Consider the following 22,435-nt stretch of genomic DNA (forward strand, 5'->3'; position numbering starts at 1 on the left):
AGAAGCAAAAATCTTTCTCTTCCTGGGACTTTTCTGTCCCCTTTTCAATGCCACAAGTTGCTTTGGGGTACGGTAAGGTGCCTGCGTTTTGGAAACTGCCCCCCTGCTCTTCCCTAGCAATCACCCAATGAGACCCACCCTGGAGCTCTGGCAGAGGCGAAGTCAGAGATGCCACCTTTACCTTTAGAGACTGTTTCTGAGCCATGGAGGAGGAGTTTTGTAGCCTTGTTATTTAACAAATAACCAGAGTGGTTCTAGAAACCATTTTTCTTTGAGAAAGTCTACTCATGTTAAGAGTTCCATGTTTTACATTTATATTAATAGGATATTTACAATTGTTTCCTTGGTTTCTGTTTTAAACAAAAAGTCAAAAAAAAATCCCTCTTAGATTGCTGCATAATATAATAAGGCAAAAAACAAACGGTTTTGTACATTATTATTATTAATAATTATTTTAATATATATCTGTAACTTCGGTTCCAAAGTACCAAGGGGAGGGAAGGACCAGGTGGTCTTGTCTGGGAGCCTCACAGTGCGCTGTATGAAATAACAGTTTTCTCCATAAATAAGACTTTAAGAAACCCTGGGAATAATCTCAGTAACAAGCTGAGGACTTCTGAACGGCAAATTGAACTAAGAACAACAAAGAAAAGCGAGTTCCGTTTTTTGTAAAGCGAGTCAAGAGCACAAAATTAAAAAAAAATACAAATGCATTAAAAACGCTTCTCACATTTGGGAAAAACAATGTACAAAGGATGTCGCGTGGCGGCCTGGCCTAGCCCCCTCTGTGCCCGAACCCCAATCACCAGGATCTGCTATCTACTCACTCCCCGGCTACACACCCTTTGTGTCGCAAAGTTTGTATAACCCCCCGGATTTATGGAACTGTGCTTCTACAAATTTACATAAAAAAGTTACAGCAGTGCATTTCGGAAGGAAGTCCCGCGTGGCCCGCGGCCCTGGCCGGGCCACTACCGCGCCTCTACCTCCTTGGGGTTGCGCGAGGGCGAGTAGTCCCGGGCCTCGGCGGCGGGCAGGGGCGTAGTCCTGCGCGGGGAGGCGGCACGTGTGCCCGCGGGCACCAGCGGCGGCGGCGCGCTCAGGCCGGCTGGGCCCAGCAGCCCGTTGTGCAGGCCGCTGGCCGAGGGGCTGAGTCTGGGGTAGGCCACGCCGGCCAGGTGTGGCACGAAGGGTGGCACGTGCGGCAGCGGCTCCAGGCCGGGCGCGTGCAGGTGGTGTGCCCGTGCCCGCTCCAGCTCCTCGCGCAGCCGCTCCCGCTCGCGCTCCTGCTGCTCGCGCCGCGCCTCCAGCAGGCTCTCGGGGCTGTAGTCGTGTGGCTCGCGGTCGCGGTAGCCCGGCCGCTCGGGCTCGTACAAGGCGGCGGGCGGCAGGCGGTGCAGCGCGTCGGGCCGCAGCTGCAGGTCCAGGCGGCGGGGCAGCTCCAGGCCACGGGGCAGGTCCACGCCGCGGGGCAGCTCCAGGCCGCGGGGCAGGTCCACACCGCGGGGCAGCTCCAGGCCGCGGTAGGCATCACGCAGCGGGTCGCGCAGCGGCTCCCACGAGAAGGTGGGCGGCGGTGGCAGGCGCTCGCGGGCGGGCAGCGGGCTCACGCCCATCAGCGGCGTCATCACGCGTGCCCGCTCCAGCACGCCCACGCCACCCACGGCCAAGGGCACGGCGCCCGCCAGCGCGTGGGCCAGGGGCAGCGCGTGCGGCCCGGGGGGCTCGCGGGGCGGCTCGGTGCCCACCAGCAGCACCTCGCCCTCCTCCTTGCGTTCCTCCTTCACCTTGACGTCGCCCTTGGCCTTGGCCGGGTCGCCCGGCTCGGGGGGCCGCTCTGCCTCCTTGGCCGGGGCCGGCTTGAGGCCCTCAGCCGGGCCGGCCTTGCCGTAGGGGGACACGGACTGCACAGCCGGCTTTGCCCCATCCTCTGGGGGCCGCTTCTCTGGGCCCGGGGCCTCCTTGGCAGGGGAGCGGCTCTCCTTGACCTTGTGCTCGGGCCGGTCGGGGGGCTCGGCTGGGCCAGGGGGCCGCGGGGGCTCCGAGCTCTGGCTGCTGCTGCGGATGAGGTTGCTGATCGGGTGGGTCACGGGGGCCGAGGCCGGGGAGGAGCGGCTCGAGTGGCGGCCCTTGTCCATGAGGTCCCTGCGGAGACAAAGGCCTTGCCAGGGGCTGGGGCTCCCGGCTCCCCGCCCTCCCCGGGGACGGCTTGAGGGTGCTGCCCCCCGCCCAACCTGTGGAGCCTTGGGGGTCACTGGGTGGGCAGGGGGCGCCTGCACACTGGGCATCCCTAGATGAGGCCGCTGACCGGGGGCACCTCCTTCCTACTTGACTCCCCAGCCTCTACTCGGGTGCCCCCAAAGCACCAGTAAGCTCTGAGAACTCCCCCAAACCCTCATTCCCTTCCCGAGCCCGGCCCTTCAGGCCAACCATTCCCACTCGGCCCAACTGAAGCGGAAGCACAGGAGCCGAGAAGACCTGAACTCAAAGCCAGTCACTAAACCCGCCTATCTCTCAGATTGTTGTGAGACCCCATGAGAGCCATCCGCCCAAGGTTAAACACAGCCAGCATCTTAGATGCTTACTCCCTTTTGACCTTTTCCTCTATCATATTGGATGAGGAAGAGAAGGCAGAGAGGGCAGCGGGGAGACACTACACTGCCCAGATGTCAGTCCATACTCTCTCCTGTTGGGGGTCTTCTAGAGTACTTACTCCTCAATCATCACCATCCACTGAACCTGTCTTGGCTCACAGTGTCAACATATGAACTTCTCTCATCTAGTCTAATCGTTCTACTGGCCAGGGGTGGCAGCAGAGGGGATCATCAACTTGCCCAGAGTCTCCAGGGTAAGTGCCCCCTACTCAGCCAGTGTCTGAGCCAGGATTCTCCCCTGGAGCTTCTTGCCTCCCCATGTGGCCTCACTCCACCTACCAGGTCACCCTTTTCTTTCTAGGGAGCCAACAAACAAATCCACACTTTTTTTTCTTCACCTCCCTGCAGCACCAGGGCATTTCTGGTTTTTAAACAATTCTGCTTCTCTTCTGTACTTGGCAGAGAAGGTGGTTTCTGACCAGCTAATGTTCTCTTCATTTGACAATAAAGATGCTGTGCTAGTTTTTTTTCTGTCTCTCTTTAATTGACCCTTTTCTTTTTGCTAGCTGTCACTGATTCCCAAGGTTCTTTCCTTGCTATTCTACTTTCTAATATACTCTTAGAAGATGGAAGAACCTACCTGTCCACCATTCCCCTCTCCCAAGACACATGGGTCTTGGCAATTCCGTTAATAGAAAAGCCCTCCCTTGAGATCGTGTGACTTGGCCCATGGCCATGAACTCTAGCCTTCCAGATTCCAAAGCTCTTGCCACTCTGGCCCTCTGCTTCTCAGAAGGAAGCTAAGGGACCATCTATTCTGACTCTCCCCAACTTCTTTCTCAGGGACTAATTCAATCCCAGGGGTTAGACTAGGACCTCTACACAAAGAACTCCTGATTCTGCAACCTACCTCTGATCTCTGCTCACATGCCTACTCCCCTCCCTTTTGGCACTTTCACCTGGACAGCCCATCATCTCAACATAGACCTAATTAGTTTTCCTCCAGAACCCGCCCTCTCTCAGGTTTCTTCTTTCTATTGCTGGCAGGGGTGGGATTCCAGGCACCAAGGTCCAGGAACTGAGAGTCATTTCTGACCCTTCTCTTCCCCCTTGGAATCTAATTAGCTTCCAAGTCTTGCTGATCCTATCTCCAACTACACATCTTCCTCCCCTCTTCTCCTTTCTATTCTCACTTCTTCCACCTGATTCCAGGCCATTATCAGTTCTGCCCAGGCCTCTTTGTAGTGATTTCTTTTGTGGTCTCCAATCCACCCTTCAAAACAGCTGCTGAACTAATCTCTAAAGCAGAGTCTGGAGCCCTCCATCACTCCTCTCTGGTTTCCAACATTCATTGGCTCCATAGCTCTTGTCATATGGCATCAGAACACATTACCAACTTGCCCCAGCCTCCTTTTCCTTAGTAACTCCCTTCAATTTACACATTTCATTGGTATACATGTGTTCTCTGATAGAATGTAAACCTCTTAAGGGCAGGGACTGTTTCATGTAGGCCTCTTAGCATACAACTGGCACTTAATAAATGCTTGCTGATTGACTATCTATAAACTTTCCATCTTGACTTTCAAGGCCCACAAAGCCAGCTTTCTCCCTACTCTATTCAAGCTACACACCTATAGAATCCTCCAAAGCTCCCCCTCCCTGCTTGGAAAGGTTAACTGCTTCACCTTTTATCTGTACAGACCAGTTTCAGCATTCTCTTACTCATATTTTCCCCTCTTGAAATGCTTTGAGGCCCCCCCCCCCCCCCACCACGGTGTCCTGAAGGAACAGCTCAAGTCTTGTCTCTTCTGGAAAGACCTCCCTGATCAGTCCAATCAGAATCTAGTCTTTCTCTGCTCTTAAAGAATTTCCACATGGTGGGGGACCCTAGTGCTACTGAACAAGAATTGTGCCTGCCCTCCATCAACATCCCCATCAAAGGTCCTCCAGGAACTTGTACCCTTTTCAAAGGGGCGCAGGCTCTTCTTTGGACAGCTCTCACAGTGACAACTTTTTCCTTTTGTTGAACTGAACCAGACCCTTCTGAAGCTTCTGCATATTTTTCTTAGCTTGCCTTCTGGGGCCAGGTTGAATCCTTCTATCACAGGACAGCCCTTCAAACAAATTCTATAGAGTGAGGTCTCCAAGTTCCTGCCCTGTCTTTTGGATGCTCTGAGTGGACAGAGCACAGGACTCTAGTGAGGAGGAGTGTACATCGCAACACCACCTCAGCATGACTGTGCCCAAGTTGTTTTATCTCTGGCTCTTAGCTTTCTCAAGTGTCAATGAGCTCTAAGGACCCTTCTAGCTTTTAAGCTAAATCTTCTGACTTTTTCTTTCCTCAGCTCCAAAATGCCTAGAGCTGGGCACCAAATAGCTTCCAATAATATCTAAGTGCTCATAGGCTTGCCTAGGATTGGGGACAGGCAGGGGAGTGGGTCACAGAACACTCTGCTTTATTTCTCTCTCTGGATATTTGACTCTCCTGCAACTCCCTTTCTCCCTCTCCCAACAGAATATGAAATGATAGCATTGGCAGCTGTATGGGCTGCCCTAGAGAAATTATATTTCCATTGTCCAAAGGGCATCAGTGTATGGAGAGAGGTCTCTGGTGCCCAAAAGAATGTGACACTAGTCTCTGAAAGGACATATGTTATTCATCCTGGCATGCTTCGAGTAGGCACAGCTGCCTCTCCATGCTAGGCAGTGTTTGAATTGGATCTTTCATTGTGGCTATGTACTAGCCACAGTGTCTCTGAGCCTCACTTTTCTGATATTAACCCCATAAAATGGGGACAATAACGAGCCAAGTTCTCATACCTTCCAGCTCTTTGTGAGGTTCAAATAGCTGTACCAATGCTTTGCTGGTCTTAAAATATTCTACAAATAACAATTATGATTATAATGGAGGCAAAGGACTGCTGAGACAATGAGGGGCTGAGTGGTCAGTCTAGGCTACTGAGAGGGCTAGGTTGCCCTGGAGACATAAATTATTACATTTTTCTGCCCAACTAAACTTTTTGAGGGTAGGGATGTCTTTATTTTTGTCACTGTATCCCCAAAGACTATGACATGCTTTGTTCAGGTCCCACAGGGGCAAAACTGAGTCACTGGGGATGAGAGTGGGTGAGGGGAGGGCAGAGTGAAGTCTAGTTCAGACCAGACACTCACCGATCTCGTTCCTCTTTGCCCTTCTCAGGGTCACGGTCTCGGTCATGGTTGCTTAGGGATGAGCTTCGCTCTGGGTCCCCAGGCTTGGGCCACTGTGGAGGTGTTGGGAAGGAGGGTGGCGTGCGGTGCAGCCGGTTCCAAGGTTCGTGGGAGTTGTTAAAGCTCTGCAGGGTTGGGGTTTCCTTGTGAGCAAAGATGCTATTATGAGCTAGATGGGAGAAACAGCACAGAGTTAGTCATGGAGCCTTGGAGAGAGGGATTGGTTTGGAGACCTTGAATGGGAGACATAGTACAAGCCAAGATGGCCATGGGGAAAGAGGTGCCTAGAACCCAGGCAAAGGCCTGGCTTTCCTCTTCCCCGCAAAGATAATAGAATAGACAAGCTTCATCTTTGCCTTAGTTTTCTAATCTATGACTGTGATGGATTAGAATAACCCCTTTGATTCTTTCTAACTCCAAATCCTAGGATTTTCAGGCTGCCCAGATCACATAGTTAGTAAATACTGGTACTAAGATCTGAGTCACAAAATTATAGATGTGGGCAGATAGAGCCCTGAGAGACAATGGTCTGTGTGGTGGAAATAACACAGCTGGGGGTCAAATCCTACCCTTGTTTCTATGGGGCATTCATCATCTCATCAGCAAAATGGGGGCAAGACTAGCTGGGTACTTAGGTCTCTTCCATCCGATCTAGAATCTTTGAGATATGGTCATCCAGACTCTCTCTGAAAATCTCCAAGGAGGGGAAATCTCACTACTTCCTAAGGCAGCTTGTCTCACTTTGGGAGGAGCTCAAATGGTCAGGGATTTGGCTGACAACCATTGGCCCCTTTGTGGCTTTCTCCAAATCACTCTTAGCTCTGTCCTAGGTCTCTGCAGTAGAATGCAATGATGTTCCTTGAGGACAGGGATGGGCTTTTTCCTTTTTCTGTTTTTTATCTTTTATCTTTAAGCATCGAAGAAAAATATCAACTCCATTGCCTTTTATCATGATTGTTATTCTTTCCTGAGCATGGTATGTTATTGGGCTTAATGCTCACTGACATGAACTAAATTGGGGCCTGGTTCCCTCTCCCACACCCAGACTCACCCAGTGCATGGCTGCCCAGGCCTCCGAAGGCGTTGCTTCCCAGGTTACCGAGGCCACTGAAGGTGTTGGATCTGCTGAAGGGGTCTGCAGAGGCAAAGGCTTGGAGATTCAGGATCTGCATGCACAGTCTAGCTCAGAGCAGAAGGCCTGGCCTGGCTTTGGACTACTCGGTCACTCCCTTACCACCCCCAAGGTATGCATTTGTTCCAGTCAGGACAGGAACACTGGGGTTCTAAGGAAAGGAGCTGCTAGAGACATCCCTGTTCTCTGGTCACTGGGGGGCATCCTTGGAACATCACTGGTCATCGTGTGGGGGCCAACAGAGCCACCGTTTTATTCTATGTTGTCTTCAGCACCTAGGACATTGCCACACACCCAGCAGATGCTTGCCCAACAAGGTAGCTACCACAATTAGATGGAAGCTCCTTGAGGGCAGGGACTATTTCATGTTTGGTTTTGTAAGCCCTCATTAGGTAGATCCTTAACAAACACTTGTTATCGACCAGGCTTATTCTGCTCTTCCTCTAGCAGGAATACCTGCTTCTTTCTGAAATCCACCTCAGCTCATTTGGACCTTCCTTTAAAGCTCTCCTCCTGGGGTCCTCCGATAAGCCTACCTGTCCACCGCCTGTTCGCTGGGCTTACACACATCCACTCACCTGTCAGGTGGCTAGTGGGCAGGAAGCTGCTGTGATGGGGGGAGGGGCCAAATGGGGTGGTGGCTGCATGGGCAGTGCCTGGGGAAGGAAAAGGGAGGAGAGGCTCCAATCAGACAGAGGCTATTGCCAAAAAAAGAGATACCCCAGAAACCCAGAGGCAGCAATTTGAAGTGGGCAGGACCCTCCCAGGTCTTCTACCAGTCTCTTCATTTTACAAAAGAGAAAACTGAGGCCCAGTGAGGTCAGGGGATGATAGGGTTAAAAGTTCAGTCCCTGACCTCTATCCTATACTTCCAATCTTTCCAAATGGGATTCAGACAGATGAATGAGGTGAGACAAGCTGTAAGTCACTATTCTTTTGTCTACAAAGTTCTTTGGGCTCCTATATCAACTGAGGAGCAAATGAAATCATCTGTAAAGTCTTAGCACAGCAGTGTCTGCCCCATAATGGAGTCTACATGAATTCCTTTCTCACTCCTAGACAAGTGGATGAGGGACCACATTGGGGAATGGAGGCAACATAAAAATGAAATAGCTATACAATTTTGTTTAAACTAAATTAAAAATCCCACCATTCCTCTCTCTCTCTCTCTTTTTTTGGCTTTCCCAGTGGCCACATCACACTATTGACTCATATTGCACCTGCAGTCAACTAACATCCCCGTTGCTTTTTCAGAAGAACCACCATCTAGACATGATAATCCAAGTGAAAGACTTTGCACTTATTCCTACTAAATTTTGAAAAAAGAAAGATTTTACATTTGTCCTTATTAAATTTTGGGGCAGCTAAATGGCACAGTGGTTAGAGTGCCAGGCCCAGAGTTAGGAAGATATCAGTTCAAGCTTGGCCTCTGACACTAGCTGGGTGACCCTGAGCAAGTCACTTTACCATGTTTGCCCTAGTTTTTCTCTTCTGTAAAATGAGGCAGAGAAGGAAAGGGGCAACCACTCTAGTATCTCTGTCAGGAAAACCCAAATGGGGACACAGAAACCGAAATGACTGAATAACAATCACCACAAGTAAATTTCAACTTTTAGATTCAGTTCAATATTTTTGTTTCCCTCTCACCCAGTTGCTTATCCCTCCCTTGTTTGTGTCACCTGCAAAATTAATAAACTGGCTATATGTTCTTCTAGCCAAGTCACAGATTAACAACTGTGAAACAGTACAAGGTTGAGCACAGAACCCCTGGGACACTCCCATGGAGATCTCCATCTAAGGGTAGCTAGGGGGTGCAGTGGATGGGGCACTGTGACCAGAATCAGGAGGATGTGAGTTCAAATCTCATCACAGACACTTACTAGCTGTGTGACCCTGGGTGTGTCACTTAACCCCTCCAACCCCCATTTGCCTCAGTCTCCCCATCAGTAAAATGGGGTTTAAAATACAGCACTTGGCTCCCAGGGTTGTTGTGAGAATCATATGATCCCAGCACAGCCTGTTGTTGAAGTCACAATGACTTCTTTTTTTCTGGATGCTCTCTAGTCATCCTTTTAATAACACATAGAATTGGGATGAAGCTCACTGATCCAAGGTTGGGAGATTCCATTTTCTTCCCTTTTTTTGAAAACCAGGACAGCTGCCTTTCTCTAGTCCTCAAGTACCCTCATTCTCCATGGTCTTTCAAAGATGACCATCAAGTCCACTCTTCTCCCAATATTGTGAGCAAGAGCACTTTATATGGGCCTGGTAACTTCAACCCAAGGGTAGTTAGCTAAATGGGTTCTTGATATTTCTCTACTTATCTCAACAGTCATTTTAGGGGATTTCCATCTTTTTCAGTCCAAAAGTCTACTCCTTGGCTGAGAAGTCAGGAGCAAAGTAATAAGAGTTGAGCTGTTCTGCCTAGACACTGCTCTGTTACTGGTCATCTTTTCCCTGTCCACCTTTAAGCAATGGGATCAGGGACCCCCCATAGGACTCTAGACCTAGAGTTGGAAAGAAACTCTGAAGCCTCTTATTGTGCACCAAAAAACATCCCATCCTCCCAGAGATCTGGAGCTTTGTTTTTCTCAAATCCTCTGTAGAATGTGCTCCTAAAATCTAAGATGTGTGTCATATAGGGCTGACCTGTCTTTCCTTTTAACATAGTTCAACGTCTAAGCTGGTGTAGCCACATGGCTTTCAACATGAGCAGTATCACCTTGATGATGGGAATCAGATCCAGAACAGAATTCTGATTCCCCCAGAATTAAACCTAAGGCAAGTTGAGGGGGAAGGGAGGACAGGAGAGTGAAGGGTGGGAGGGAGAGAGAAAGAAAGAGAGGGACTGAGTACCAGAAAGTTCCAACAGCTATTTGGATAATTAAAAGAACAGTCAAAAGACCTGTGTTTGAATCATGCTTTGTTTGTGAGGTGCTGGGTTATTCCGTGGGACTCGGGCTCCTCATCTGTAACAGGAAAGGGGGTTGATGTGTTGACCTTTCAAGTCCCCTGCAATTCCTGCAGCCCATAATTGATGAAGGGTAGATTCAGGGAGTTGAGAAAGAACTCTGGGCATGCCAAGGAAGAGTGGGAAGAATGGCTTGGGAGGCTCTCCAGGATTCTTTTCACTTTCTCACATGTTTGGCAAATTTACCCCCTGCCTGTTTCCCTGCCATTACTAATGAGAGGTTCTCAAAGGTCGCTTCTAGCTTTTGGATTCTATTGTTTTGTGCTAAGAAAAAAAGCCTTTACAGAGACCTCCCTTCAGTGACAGGAGGGGAGGGGAGCAACAGGGAGACTGTTCTTCTGAGGACTAAGGAGGAGAGAAATTCTGGTCAAATGAGCTCAGAGGGTTGGAGGGTGGGGTGAGGGGCAGCTTTCAGTGTCTACACATTATCAGCTTTTGCCCGGACTGAGATAAAAACAGCTCACGTTTCCATGGCACTTCAAGACTTATGAAAGAGTTTCCTTTGTGGCATAAACAAGGTCAGGGTTATTCCCATTTTATGAACAAGGAAACTGAGGCTCAGAGGAAGTGTCACATCACTTGACCTCTTGGTAATCTCTATCTCCCATCTGTAAAATGAGGGACCAGATTAGAAATATCCCTCAAGTCCTTTATAACTCAGAATCCCCTGCTCCTACAACTTGCCCATAGTCATGTTAATAATAATGATAACTAGTGTTTATATAGTCTTATTAAGGGCTAGGCTCAAATATCTCATTTGATCCTCATAACTGCCTGGGGGAGAGGTTCTATTATAACTCTCATTTTACAGTAGAGGAAACTGAGACAAACAGGATAAATGACTTGCCCAAGATCCCACAGTTAATAAGTGACTGAGGTCAATCTGAACTCACATCTGCCTGACTCCAGACTTAAGTGTGCTATCCACTGAGCCATGTGGCTCAAACACTCAAACCCTGGCTCTCGAATCACCTAATTTTTAGATCTGGAGAGCAGGGACCTCCAGAAGGCATCTCGTCTCACCTGTATCTGAACACAGCTTCCGTCTCTCACATCCCTGAGAAGAGCCCAGTGAGGGAGTCCTGATGGCCCACGGGCAGCAGCCCATTCCACTCCGGGACAGTTCTAATGGTAAAATAAACTATTCCTTAGCACTGAATCTCAATTTGCCTCCTCCTTGTCATTTGTCCCCATTGGTACCCTAGGACCCCTGGGACAGGACCCTAAGCTTGTTCAATTGGTTGGCGTGCTGGTCTCACAGCCTCAAACATCATACCCATCACCTGGTCCTCCTTTCAGAGCGACCTGGGGCAGCTTGCCTGAACAGTTTCCCGCTGGCTTCTTGGGGAGATCTGTTCTGGCCTCTTGTTTCTCCCCCTCAGCCTCCCAGTCCTTTGCAGGCTCTGACTAGGAGCTGACTTGGCAGAGGGCTGGTTAGTTTGTTTGCTGCCCACCTGCCCTCTGAGTCTGCCCAGCCCCCACTGCCTTCAGTCAGACTGCCCAGCTAGAAGGCTTGGCTGCTTCAGGATTTGAGCCCTGACCCCCACTGAGTGAAATGAAGTGATCTCAGCAGCTTCCTTGGCCGGCTCCACAGCTGGCACCAGGCCATTTGACCTCTTGGCTCCTTCTGCCTCCAGCTGGGCTCTGGCTGCTGGCCCAAGGATGCACGGCCTGTTCCCTCCTGTCTCACCACTCTGGACACAAATCCCAAGCTGGAGAAATCCTTGGGCAAGGGATCAAGTCCACCCCCTCCACCCCCAGGAGTGCTTGCTGAAGCCAAGAGCATCCAATCAGACTAAATACACAAGCCCCCCAACCAGGAGGCTCATGGTCATGAAGATGGCCAAAGAACAAGACTCTGAGCTCAGCCAGGCAGTTCTCTGGCCTGACCCCTGGGTCCTTTCTATCACTAGGATGCAATTTCAACCTTTCTGTGAGGCCTATCAGGTATCCCAAAGAACCACAGAAGACACATTTTCCTGATGTTTCCACCACGAATTTTTAACAGGGAGGGGGCTGAATGAGAACAAAAACTAAACATTGCCCTCCTTGGACAGTGGGACCTCCACCCGCTAAACTGAGCCCTCTAAGCAAAAGCTTTTGAGGGCTATAACACAGGCAATAGAAATAACTGACAGACAAGTCCCCACTAGTATCTCTTACCTGTGGTTGAGAAAAGTGGTCTGGCTAGGTCCTGGGGATAATGGAACCCAGGAAAGACCCCTGGGGCAGGTGGACGGCTAAAGAGGTCCAGTTTGCCACCAATTTCCAGCTTGTGGGGATCCAGGTGCATCTGCTACAAAGACACATGGGATATCTGTTAGATGGGATGTTCTTTGGGCAAAGTCCTTGCTCTGCTCCCCTAGGCCAATTGGTCAGTCAGTTGGTTGTTCAACAAACATTTTTATTAAGGACCTATTATATGCTAGAAATTTGTCTGGGGACACAGGGAAAAGCCAAACAGATCCTGCCCTCAAGGAGCTCATAGTCTGCTGGGAAAGACAACATGTAAATGAGTACACAGCTGAAAAGAAAAGGAGTGAGCATTCGGTGGGGAGTTCAGAAATGACAACAGTGGGATTTTAGAGCCTTCCAGATGTGGTAGACACAGAAGAGCTTTCCACCATGGAACAGTGGGCTGACAGACACACCCTAACTTTTCTATTTGGTGCCTTGTCTTCCTTATTCCCAGCCCTAATCCCTTCTCTCATTGGGATAAGAGACCTAAGTGTTGCTTCTCCCCCTCCCCATGTCACTTCCCAAGCCTCTCCAAAAGGACAGTTAGTCATTCCTTCCTTCCTTGTCATATCTGTCTGTTCCCTTCTGTCTACACTGGTCTCTATGATCTTCCTCTGGTTCTGGCCTCCTCTCCCCACCCAAGAGTCCCTAATCTAGAGTCACAAAAACCTTCCATGTACAAAGGAGGAAATAAGAGGCTCACAGATCCTGTTTCACATACTTCCATGGGTTGAAAGTGAAAGACCAATAGTACACTAGGAAAAACCTAAAATCACAGACTTGTAGGTCAAAGTCCTTTTACAGCTTAATCCACCGAGGACCAGGGGAGGTCACCCTTGTTTTGGAAGGATGTCTCTGACTTTCCTGAGGTCTTATAGGAGGCCAATAGTTGTGCTGAGATCTCCACCCAGGTCGTTTGACTTAAAATGCAAGGCCCTTTCCACTCTACATAGAGAGCTCAAGTTATGACATCAGCTGTCTGAACTCAGTCTAGTTCTTCTTGCTGCTCTCCTTTCCCTTTAAGCCTCTCTTTCTGGGAAAAGCTGCTCCTGATGAAGAATGTAAAAGAGGTGTCTGATGGTGCTTTTGAGGTGATGAGAAAAATGTTTTAATCTGTGTTTCTAAGATGATCACCCCCCCCTTCCCTGTGGATGGAATGTCTCCCTCTCCTCAACCTGTCTTCCCCAGGATGATGCTTTGTTAACCAATCTTGTTTTGAAAACAGATCTCTAACACCACCCATTTCGCCCTCTCCACTGGCTCTTTTCCTTCTTCCTATAAACATGCTTTGATATGGCCAGTCCTAAAAAGCTCCTTTTTTGAAGAGATGGGGGGCGGGGATTACAACTGTGGTATACTGACTGCACAGGTCATAAGAAAAGGTCAGTGTGTTGTTGCTTTTGCTGAACCGATTCCCCTGAACCCTGCCCCCATAGGTGCCTAGGTGGCTCAGTGGATAACGCATTGGATCTGGAGCCAGGAATTCCTGGGTTCAAATCCAACATCAGAGACTTCCTGAAAGTGAAACTCTGGGAAAATCACTTCACCTGTCTCCTTCAATACCCTATATGTAAAATGGGGATCCTAAGAGCCCTCATTAGAATTATGAGGATCCAATAAGATCATACTGGCATTGGGGCGGCTAGGTGGCGCAGTGGATAAAGCACCAGCCCTGGAGTCAGGAGTACCTGGGTTCAAATCTGGCCTCAGACACTAATAATTACCTAGCTGTGTGGCCTTGGGAAAGCCATTTAACCCCATTTGCCTTGCAAAAACCTAAAAAAGAGCATATTGGCACAAGGCTTAGTTTTTAGAGACCTGTGCCTTGACCCCTCTATCCCTCTTTCTTTGGTGACATTTCTTGCCTTCACTCCCTCTCCATTCTGTGACCTCAGACTTTGAGCACCTAGAATCTCTTCTCATTACTCTAATGAAGTTGCTTTCTTCAATGTCATCAATAAATGCTTTTGCAATCAAGAAACCCATAGGACTTTCCTCCATCTCCATCTCTACAGAGTATGAATAGACCTTCTCCCCTCCCTTGAACAAAGGAAGAAACTGAGGCTCCAGGGGTCACAGAGACACTCATGGAGCAGGGCCCCCTAGTCCAAATCCCAATCTCTTTCTGACTAAGTCTTATGACTTCCCACCTCTGGTCAAGGACCCCCAGCAACGCCCTACTTCTTCACCTCAGAATGCCTTTCCTGTCACAAACTGCCTTCTTCTGACATCTTCCCTGAAACAGCTGGGTTCTCATACACATATAAACACTCATTTATGGACCTGATTTGGCTGACTTGGGACAGTTCTTCCCAGGGTGAGAACAGTGACTTAAACTTTGTATTGGCCCAGTCTGGTTCTTCCCAACTGCTTCTTCTGGGTTCTCTTTTAAGAAGATTGACACATTGGAGGTGCTCATAAAAGCTTGTGGCTGGCTCCTTCCCTCTTCCCTCCCTTTCCCCTTCCTCTCTCATACAGCCACATTCATCCACTGAAGGATAAAAAAGATAAAATTGAATGGTCTCTGCCCTCCAGGAGCTTCCCTTCTAGCAGAAGAGAAAGCATTACACATAAGAGTAATCAGGCCCTGAGGGAATTTTGGTGACCCCTACCTTGCAGGTCAGAACCCTCTGATAGGCCTGGGCTTGGCTAGGAGGACTCTTTTGGAGGGGGCACAGGGAAGCTCACCTTGATCTTCTGCTGGTGATGGTAGATTTGCCAGGCGATTTGGACATGCACAGCGCACCATTTTCCTGGTTTCTGCAATGAGAGACAAAAACCATTGGTTGGAAGCGCAGGCTAGGTAGAATTCCTGGTCTCACCCTCTCCCCCTTCTTCCCTGAGATTTGGCTTGGATTTCTGGGGAAATGACTCAATGGAAATCTGGGGGTGGCAGCTGTGGCCAGAGATAGTACTACTAGAGGCCCAGGTCCAGCTGTTAAAGGGATCCAGGCCCATGCAGGCCAATGTTTGTTCCCCTGGGTTTTCTAACACTCTACTCCCTAAGGATCTGCTGGATGACTTTACACACACAAGACAAACACACAGATACCCTTTCTCTCACTTACCCTGACTTGTGTCCTGTAGGGGTCAGTTACCTGTGACCAAGAGAGAATGTAAAAGGATTATTATTTCTACAGCCCCCTTTGGATGGAGGGATGCAGGAACAGAGAAGGTGGCAGAGGACCAGAATGTCTGGGGTCTTGGTACTCTGGGATCTGTCTTGGAGGCGACAGGCTGTAGCCTGACCCAGGAGATCCCAGGTTCCTTTCACTACCCTCTATGGCATTTCATGTAACAGGAGATGGACTCAATACAAAAGTGGGCAGGAGGTGGGAGAATACATTCTAGACCTTGGGGAAAAGGGTTTTATACACTTTATTGTATTTTATTTTTCAGTTACCCCAACATTTACCCAACTGCGAGGTTATGAGTTCCATAATTTTTCTACCACCCTCCTTTTGGCCACAAACAATATGGTATAAATTGTACATGGGTTTAATATAGTTCCCTATTAGCTGTTGTGAAAGAGTAGATCAAAAAGAGACTCAGGTACCTACCCCTGGGGTTTTCTGTAGGAGGGCGTGATGGACAGTGCTTGGCCGACTCGCTACATCGATGGGGTTTGATGTCTGAGATGGAGAGAGAAAGCAGAGGAAAAAGTCAGGAGCAAGCTGGTTAAAGGGAGATCCTAGCTACACTATGCATTTGGGCCAGCTCCCATCTTGCAAGACATTTTTAAAGCAGACATGGAGACCTGCAATCCAATAGGGAATTTCCTGTATCTCCAGGCTTGGGTTGGTATGTGATTCAGCTCAAGTACCACCTTTTCCAGAAATCCTTCCAGATTGGGGAAAAGAAATAACTACTTAGTATTATTGACTTTGAATAGAACGAGGATGTACTCCTATGTATAATACTTTCTCTTCTCATAGAAGGGAAGCTCCTGGAGGGCAGGCACTGACTGTTCAGTTTTGTCTTTCTATCCTTCAGTGACTGGCACATCAATGGTAGCTCTTTAATAATAATTGTTGAGTGATTGAATCAGAGATGATTTTAAATGCCAATCAGGGATGTTGGTAGAGGGGGAAGAAATGAGGTTCCCAGCATCCTCTTCACTAGTCCTGCCAAACACAAGTCACCCTTGCAAGCAAATGTTCAAGGCAGAGGACGCCTTAGAACTGCTAAGTTCTCTCTACAGCTCTTTGGTGGCCCATGATGCCAGCAGATCTGGGTGTGAACCTCAGCTTGGCCACTTTCAACCCATGTGACCCTGATCATCATTCTTATCTGTAAAATGAGGTTGCAGACCTGGGCCATCCCTGAGCTCTCCAGCTATGATTCTAGGCAACCGTATGCAAGTGCACTCTTCATAGGTGTGTGTACACAGACACACACACAGATACTCGTACACACACACACACAATCACACATACACATGTACCTTTCTTGCAAAAGTTTCAAAATGATACATCATTACAAGTCCATGCTAGACCAAGGGGAGGGGGCACAGTGATCCTGGGCCTCTAGCAAAGGGAGAGAGGATGGAGACTTCAGCCAGTACCAGCTTTACCCTGCCATCTTCCCAAAAGGATTAGGCATTCAGAGTGTGCCAGGGACTATAAGTATGGGAGCACCTGTCCCTGGTGGGAAGAGAGCCTGGGCATCTCCAAAGGGCCATCAGGAAGGAATACTAGTGCTGGGATGTCTTGAAACTCCCATATTTGGCTGTCTTCAGCAAAAACTCAATGACCATTGGTCTCAAAGGGCGGGCAGGTCTAGATGACCCCTTAAAGACGTCACCCTTCCAGCTCTTGGGCTTCTGTGATTTCCGAGTAGTGGATGTCTTCTGGAAGGAGAGAGTCTGCAGCCGTTTGCAGTACTACTCAGGGCTCTAATATCTGACAAGGCTTCATGACCGGATTCTGAATCCCCAGTTTCGGGACCTTTATGGACACGGGTCGAAAAGGTCAGATTCAGAAGGGGACACAGCCTCTGCCCTGGTACACCAATTCAGTTCCCAAGCTGGCTTAGATGTGAATTTGGTCTCCTGTCTGACTTTGGTGAGATGGCTTCTGGGTCTGCTTCTCCTTCTGCCTCCTTGAGACAGTAACCAAGGGGAGTTCTTCCCAATGGTGGGCAGGCTCCATAAATCATCCTGAGTGCTAAGCTTAAGACTTGGTGTAACTCAGGAGGGTTTCTAAAGTCTGTGGAACAACACAGAAATGCTTGGCTAGGCCTCTGACCTGAGCAAGGCCCCACGGGCCTGGCTGTTCTCCTAGACGAGATCTCGATAAGGCAAACAAGAGAAAGCCACAATCTTCTTTGATCAACACTGAATGGTTTTTTGCTTCCAACCTTCTCAATGCAGAAAACTATCCATAAAAGAAACCAGAAGCAAAGTGGGCTGGGTTCTTCTGATACTTCACATACTATACTGTGATCCCCCGACAGTCTGTTTCCCCAATGTATAAACAGACATGAAATCTTCTGCCTTTTCTGATCTCGAAGGGGAAAAAATGATATGTGACAATCTCAATGAGTTTGGTTGGCACCTTCTTCCTCTGGTAAATATAGGATGCTCTCTCCTTTTGGAAGATTTGAAATGTGGCTCCCCAGGTTAGGAACAGGGTTCTGCCTCCTAGAGTCAGCTGGCATTATAAATGTCATGCTATCCTTTCTCTCTCAAGGTGGGGTATGACTCAATTAAATTCTTAGAGATTAACTGTTCACATTGCTTCCAAGTCCATCACACCCTATGCTCATTCATCTAGGAAAGGCAGAGGGAAGATCCTGAAATGTTTCAGGGAAAACAAAGGATGGGTGAAGGTTCTGAAACTATTCTGGGGCCTTCTGGTTGGTTGGATTAATTTCAAGGAAAGCCAAAAATGCCAGTGTAATCCTCTCCTACATGCTTGAGGTCTTGGTACTTGTTGGACCTTCATGACAAGCAGAGCTGGCTTTGGGGCAGATGGGTGAAGATTCCTAGTTACAGATTTGGGTTTCATCAAGCTACATAGATTGTCCAGCAGGATGATCTTAGCCTAAGCCTTTCAAATGATGCCAGAGAGGGAGAGAGGTGTTGTCTTGGGGTGGGGGTTCAGAGCTTGATTTCTAGAAGGGGGGCAGAGACTCCCTCCACTTTCTACTGGGTCTGTTGTGGTTAAAAAACAAACAACACCCCCCCCCCCAAAAAAAGACTGCACTCTAGACTCGAGACAACAAGGGAAGTTTCTTGGATGTTTCTGCCTATGCTGAGGCCATCCAATCCAGCCTTTGGCACCTTTCAGATCTAAAGGACCTCTGAAAAAGTCTGTTAGCTATGGTATCAAGCCCCAGCTGGGGAGCTCTGTGGCCATGCTGATGCTGAGGTTACAACAGGCAAGAGAAGGAGCCCCATGGGGATGGTGGGCCTTGCCTGGCTACATTACAACATTGGCTACAAATTTCTTCCTTCCTCCCCAAGGGTGACAAGTGGGCTGGAGATGGTAAGGGTTCATTTCCTGAACACTCTTTCTGATGATGGTTCATAATCACTTACAGCCAAGTTACACACTGGGATGCCCAGCTCTAGACCAGCCCATGCTTTTTTGGGTCATAGCCGTGTAGCTCTAAGTACATCAGACACCTTGCCATCTGGAGGGCAGGAAGGAGCTCGACTAGAAAGTCGGCTCAGAGGGGGTGTCCAGGTCAAGTAGATTGCATGCAGCCCCCATAGGCATAGGCATGGGCATGGCCACAAGTCCCCAGGACATGCCCCTGCCCTCCCTCAGTCCCACCCCCAGGGCAGCTGGTACCTTGGGCTGGAAGGCTCCCTGTAGGGACCCAAAGGGGCCTGAGTGGGCAAGCAAGGGGGCCATTCCGGGCATGGCAGGAGGGTAGGATGGAAAGAACTGTAAAGACAAGAAGAGAAGAGAAGTTTGGTTTAGGTCATAGTTAAGACAAGAATGCCAGGAGGACAGAAGAGGGGGAACAGGCCTGGTGGCCAGGCCAGAAACCCCCAGGCTGTACCTCCAGGGGGAAAAAAAGCAAACTCAGCTGTCAGGCCCACCCCTCCAAGGACCCTTAAGAGGCAACTGGGGCTGCCACTGTGCACACAGCACTGGAGTCAGGGAGATCTGGTTCAAATCCAACCTCAGACACTTTCCTAGCTGTGGGACCTTGGGCAAGTCACTTTCCTTCTGTTTGCCTCAGTTTCCCCACTTTGCAGGGTTGTAAGGATCAAATGAAGATAGTTTGAAAGTGCTTAACAGAATTCTGGCAAATAGTAGGTGCTAAGTTTAAAAATGCTTATTCCTTTCCCTTTACTACAGTGGCTGAAGAAAAAAAGGATGGTGGGAGGAAGGCCAGGAGCTACTCCTGTGAAGGTGCATCCCCTATAAGGTCCAAGCATCACAGGCTAGAGTCGCTCTACAGAGCAGCCCCAGGCACTGAAGTGGGCTCAGACCCACCTTGGACCAGCATGGTAGCTTCCTGAGATCAGACAGATGCAGGCGCGCGCACACACACACACACACACACACACACGCACATGCGGTGACAACTTTACCAAGACCACCATCCAACACCTGATTATCCTGCTCAGTTGGCTGCAGTAGAGGCACGAAGACATCAGCCACAAGCTATTGACCAGCACAAAGGGCAGGAGTGAGAGAAACCAGTCCTAAGTGCAGCAGCAGCAGCAGGTCCAGGGGACCCCGATCACAGAGGCCCGTGGGCCCTGCATATACTAGGCCTGCTGACTTGGAAAACCCCAGGTCTCTCAGGAAAACAGAACTGGGAGATGAGCTCCCCCAGCAGCTAAAGATAAGAGTCAGATACGACTATTCCTGCTCTCCTGCCCAACACCCTCTAGGGCTACAATGCCTTGGAGTCTCTACCCTGCCTAGCCTGAGAAGCTTTAGGTATCTTCTACCCTGAAACCCTGCTCAGTGAGTGCCCACAAAGTTATGTAGTTCCCTGCAAAAGAGTCTTACAAAAACCTGGGCTTTTGCAAAGGGTGGCTGTGGCACCAGGCAACTCTATGGGTTGGGTGTAAGAGGGTTGGTGGGGGAGTCTGTCTTCACTGGAAAAGACATTCTTAGCCACTAAAGCTGACAAGTAGATAAGACAGTAAATAACAGCCCCAAGAAGCAAAAGTGGCAGACACACAAGGCAGGGGACAAAGATGGTAAACACACAGGGCAGGGGACAAAGATGGTAAACACACAGGGCAGGGGACAAAGATGGCAGACACACAGGGCAGGGGACAAAGATGGTAAACACACAGGGCAGGGGACAAAGATGGCAGACACACAGGGCAGGGGACAAAGATGGCAGACACACAGGGCAGGGGACAAAGATGGCAGACACACAGGGCAGGGGACAAAGATGGCAGACACACAGGGCAGGGCACAATGATGGCAGACATTAGGCAAAGTCTATGGGCACAGTGGGGCAAGGAATAATGTAAATACAGAACTGGGAAAGGGCTGCATACACTGCACACAGAGAGTTCTAGAGGTTGATGGACACTCACACTCACGTTGGAATGTCGGAAGTAGGGACTGTCCAGCTTGGGCGCGTATTTGTCAAACTAGAAGGAAAAAGAGAGAAAACATGAGGCCCCTCCCCCAGCATGGATGTCCCCGCTCTTTTTCATCCCCAACACACTATCAGTGAGCAATCAGGGGCCACAAGACCAACTTCCCCAGGGAAAATGGCTCTGGCTGCTCACTCTGTGACCTGACCCCCACCCCGGCCAAATTTCCCAAGAAAGATCTATGCCAGCGCTTCAGGCCCAAGCTAGCCCCATAGCTTTAGGTGGTTCTGTTTTCTGGGATACAAAGGTCACAGGACTACCACCAGGATAACAGTGGGTCATTACCCCACACTGGTCCCAGTTCAAGACAAGAAAGCAACAATGTGGACCCTCCTCTGCCACTAATCGATGGTGCTAGGACTGCTCCCTGGGGCAGGCCCCCATCAGGCAGGAACCATGGATAAGATCCAGATTGTAAGCCCACGTGGTGCTATATTCTGAGTTTCTCTGGAACATTTAACATAGAGTTAAAAAAAATTTGAGCTACTAGAACATTTTGTGTTTATATATATGTGGGGAGAATGTTAAACACTAAAACTCACTTAGAAACAAGAGTAGCAAGAGTGGGTGCCCCTTTATCAGCTGCCAGCAGTGCCAAGATGATAGATTTAGAACTAGAAAGGACCCTTAGGGGTCATCTAGCCCAGCCCCCTCCATTTTACAAGGGGGGAAAGCAAAGCTCAGAGTTTGACTGGCTTGCTTTATGGTCACAGTGGGCCAGGACTTGAAACCTAGGCCTGATCCCAAATCAATACTTTGACACCCCCACTCCCCTATACTATATTCTAAAGCCCAAAGAATCATCACACTGAAGGGTGCAGGAGCTAGGAGGCATGTCCTCTGGACACAGAGGCCATGAGAACCACATAATCTAAGGCCATCTGATGACAGCCGAGGGAACCATATTTCCAAGTCAAGGAACTTGTATGTTTGTGTGTGTGAGAATAATGTTAGTAGTCATGATCACAGGGACTGGGGAATCATAACCTTGGGTTGTGGACATAGGAAAAAGGAAGGAGCTATAGGCATGGCGCTTGAAAGAGACAGACAGAAAGATGTCCACTGGCCCTGGAGACAGGGTGAAATAGTGTTAATCAGGCCACAGCAGAGGAAGGAAAAGCTTGAGCCTCAGAATCACCTTCCCAACAGCCCTTCTAGGGACACACTGATGGAGAAAAGAAGAGACAGCCTCGAGGACCAGGTCTGAGGACACAGCAACAGAGGACATGAAGCGCACATATAACTAGGGTCCAAGCAGCCAAGGACAAAAGGGGGGCAGCAGGAGAAAGCATTGCTCTGGTGCCACTAACATACAGAGAGACCCTCAGAGTCTGAGGGACCGCCCACCACCAGCTGCCTCTGAGAAGGAAAACCAAAGGGGAAAAAAAGAGAAGAGGCTGAAATCCAAGGCCCCACCCAACAAAGCATGTGCATGTGTATGAGTGTGTGTGTATCTATGTGTGTCTGTGTGTGTGAGGGAGAGAGTGTGTCTCTTGCTGGACCAGGCTGCAAGAAAAGGTGTGTGAACAGAGCCGCAGGATTGGGTCACACCAGGCAGGGAGGATGGGAGGAAGGATGGAGGGGCCAAGGGCAGTCCCACTGGACACCCTTGTGTGTCAATGTGTGTGTATGAATGTGTGTGTGTGTGTCCGTGTCTGCATGTGCCTGGACCCCTCGGAGTCTGGCTTTTGGGCCAGCCAGCTCCTCCC

The 22,435-nt window shown here is 49.4% G+C and overlaps 1 protein-coding gene across 15 annotated transcripts in view; it reads right to left on the reverse strand.

Moving 5' to 3' along the window:
• Window positions 1-419: 419 nt before the first annotated feature.
• The window catches only part of FBRSL1 (fibrosin like 1), a 289,992-nt gene continuing 267,976 nt past the window's right edge, over window positions 420-22,435 (reverse strand). For 4 of the 15 annotated variants that reach the window (XM_074205181.1, XM_074205178.1, XM_074205177.1 and 1 more), the window contains 11 exons: window positions 20,664-20,720; window positions 18,943-19,038; window positions 15,706-15,777; window positions 15,214-15,243; window positions 14,834-14,905; window positions 12,071-12,203; window positions 10,931-11,032; window positions 7,515-7,592; window positions 6,856-6,939; window positions 5,766-5,973; window positions 420-2,145 (listed from right to left, as the gene is read on the reverse strand). In XM_074205181.1, the coding sequence (XP_074061282.1) occupies window positions 972-2,145; window positions 5,766-5,973; window positions 6,856-6,939; window positions 7,515-7,592; window positions 10,931-11,032; window positions 12,071-12,203; window positions 14,834-14,905; window positions 15,214-15,243; window positions 15,706-15,777; window positions 18,943-19,038; window positions 20,664-20,720 (2,106 nt within the window). In that variant the 3' untranslated portion in view covers window positions 420-971. The remainder of the gene's footprint in view (window positions 2,146-5,765; window positions 5,974-6,855; window positions 6,940-7,514; window positions 7,593-10,930; window positions 11,033-12,070; window positions 12,204-14,833; window positions 14,906-15,213; window positions 15,244-15,705; window positions 15,778-18,942; window positions 19,039-20,663; window positions 20,721-22,435) is intronic. The other 11 variants (XM_074205180.1, XM_074205183.1, XM_074205185.1 and 8 more) reach the window with 7 other exon arrangements.

This window comes from Macrotis lagotis, chromosome X, assembly GCF_037893015.1.
Source record: "Macrotis lagotis isolate mMagLag1 chromosome X, bilby.v1.9.chrom.fasta, whole genome shotgun sequence".
NCBI lineage: Eukaryota > Metazoa > Chordata > Mammalia > Peramelemorphia > Peramelidae > Macrotis > Macrotis lagotis.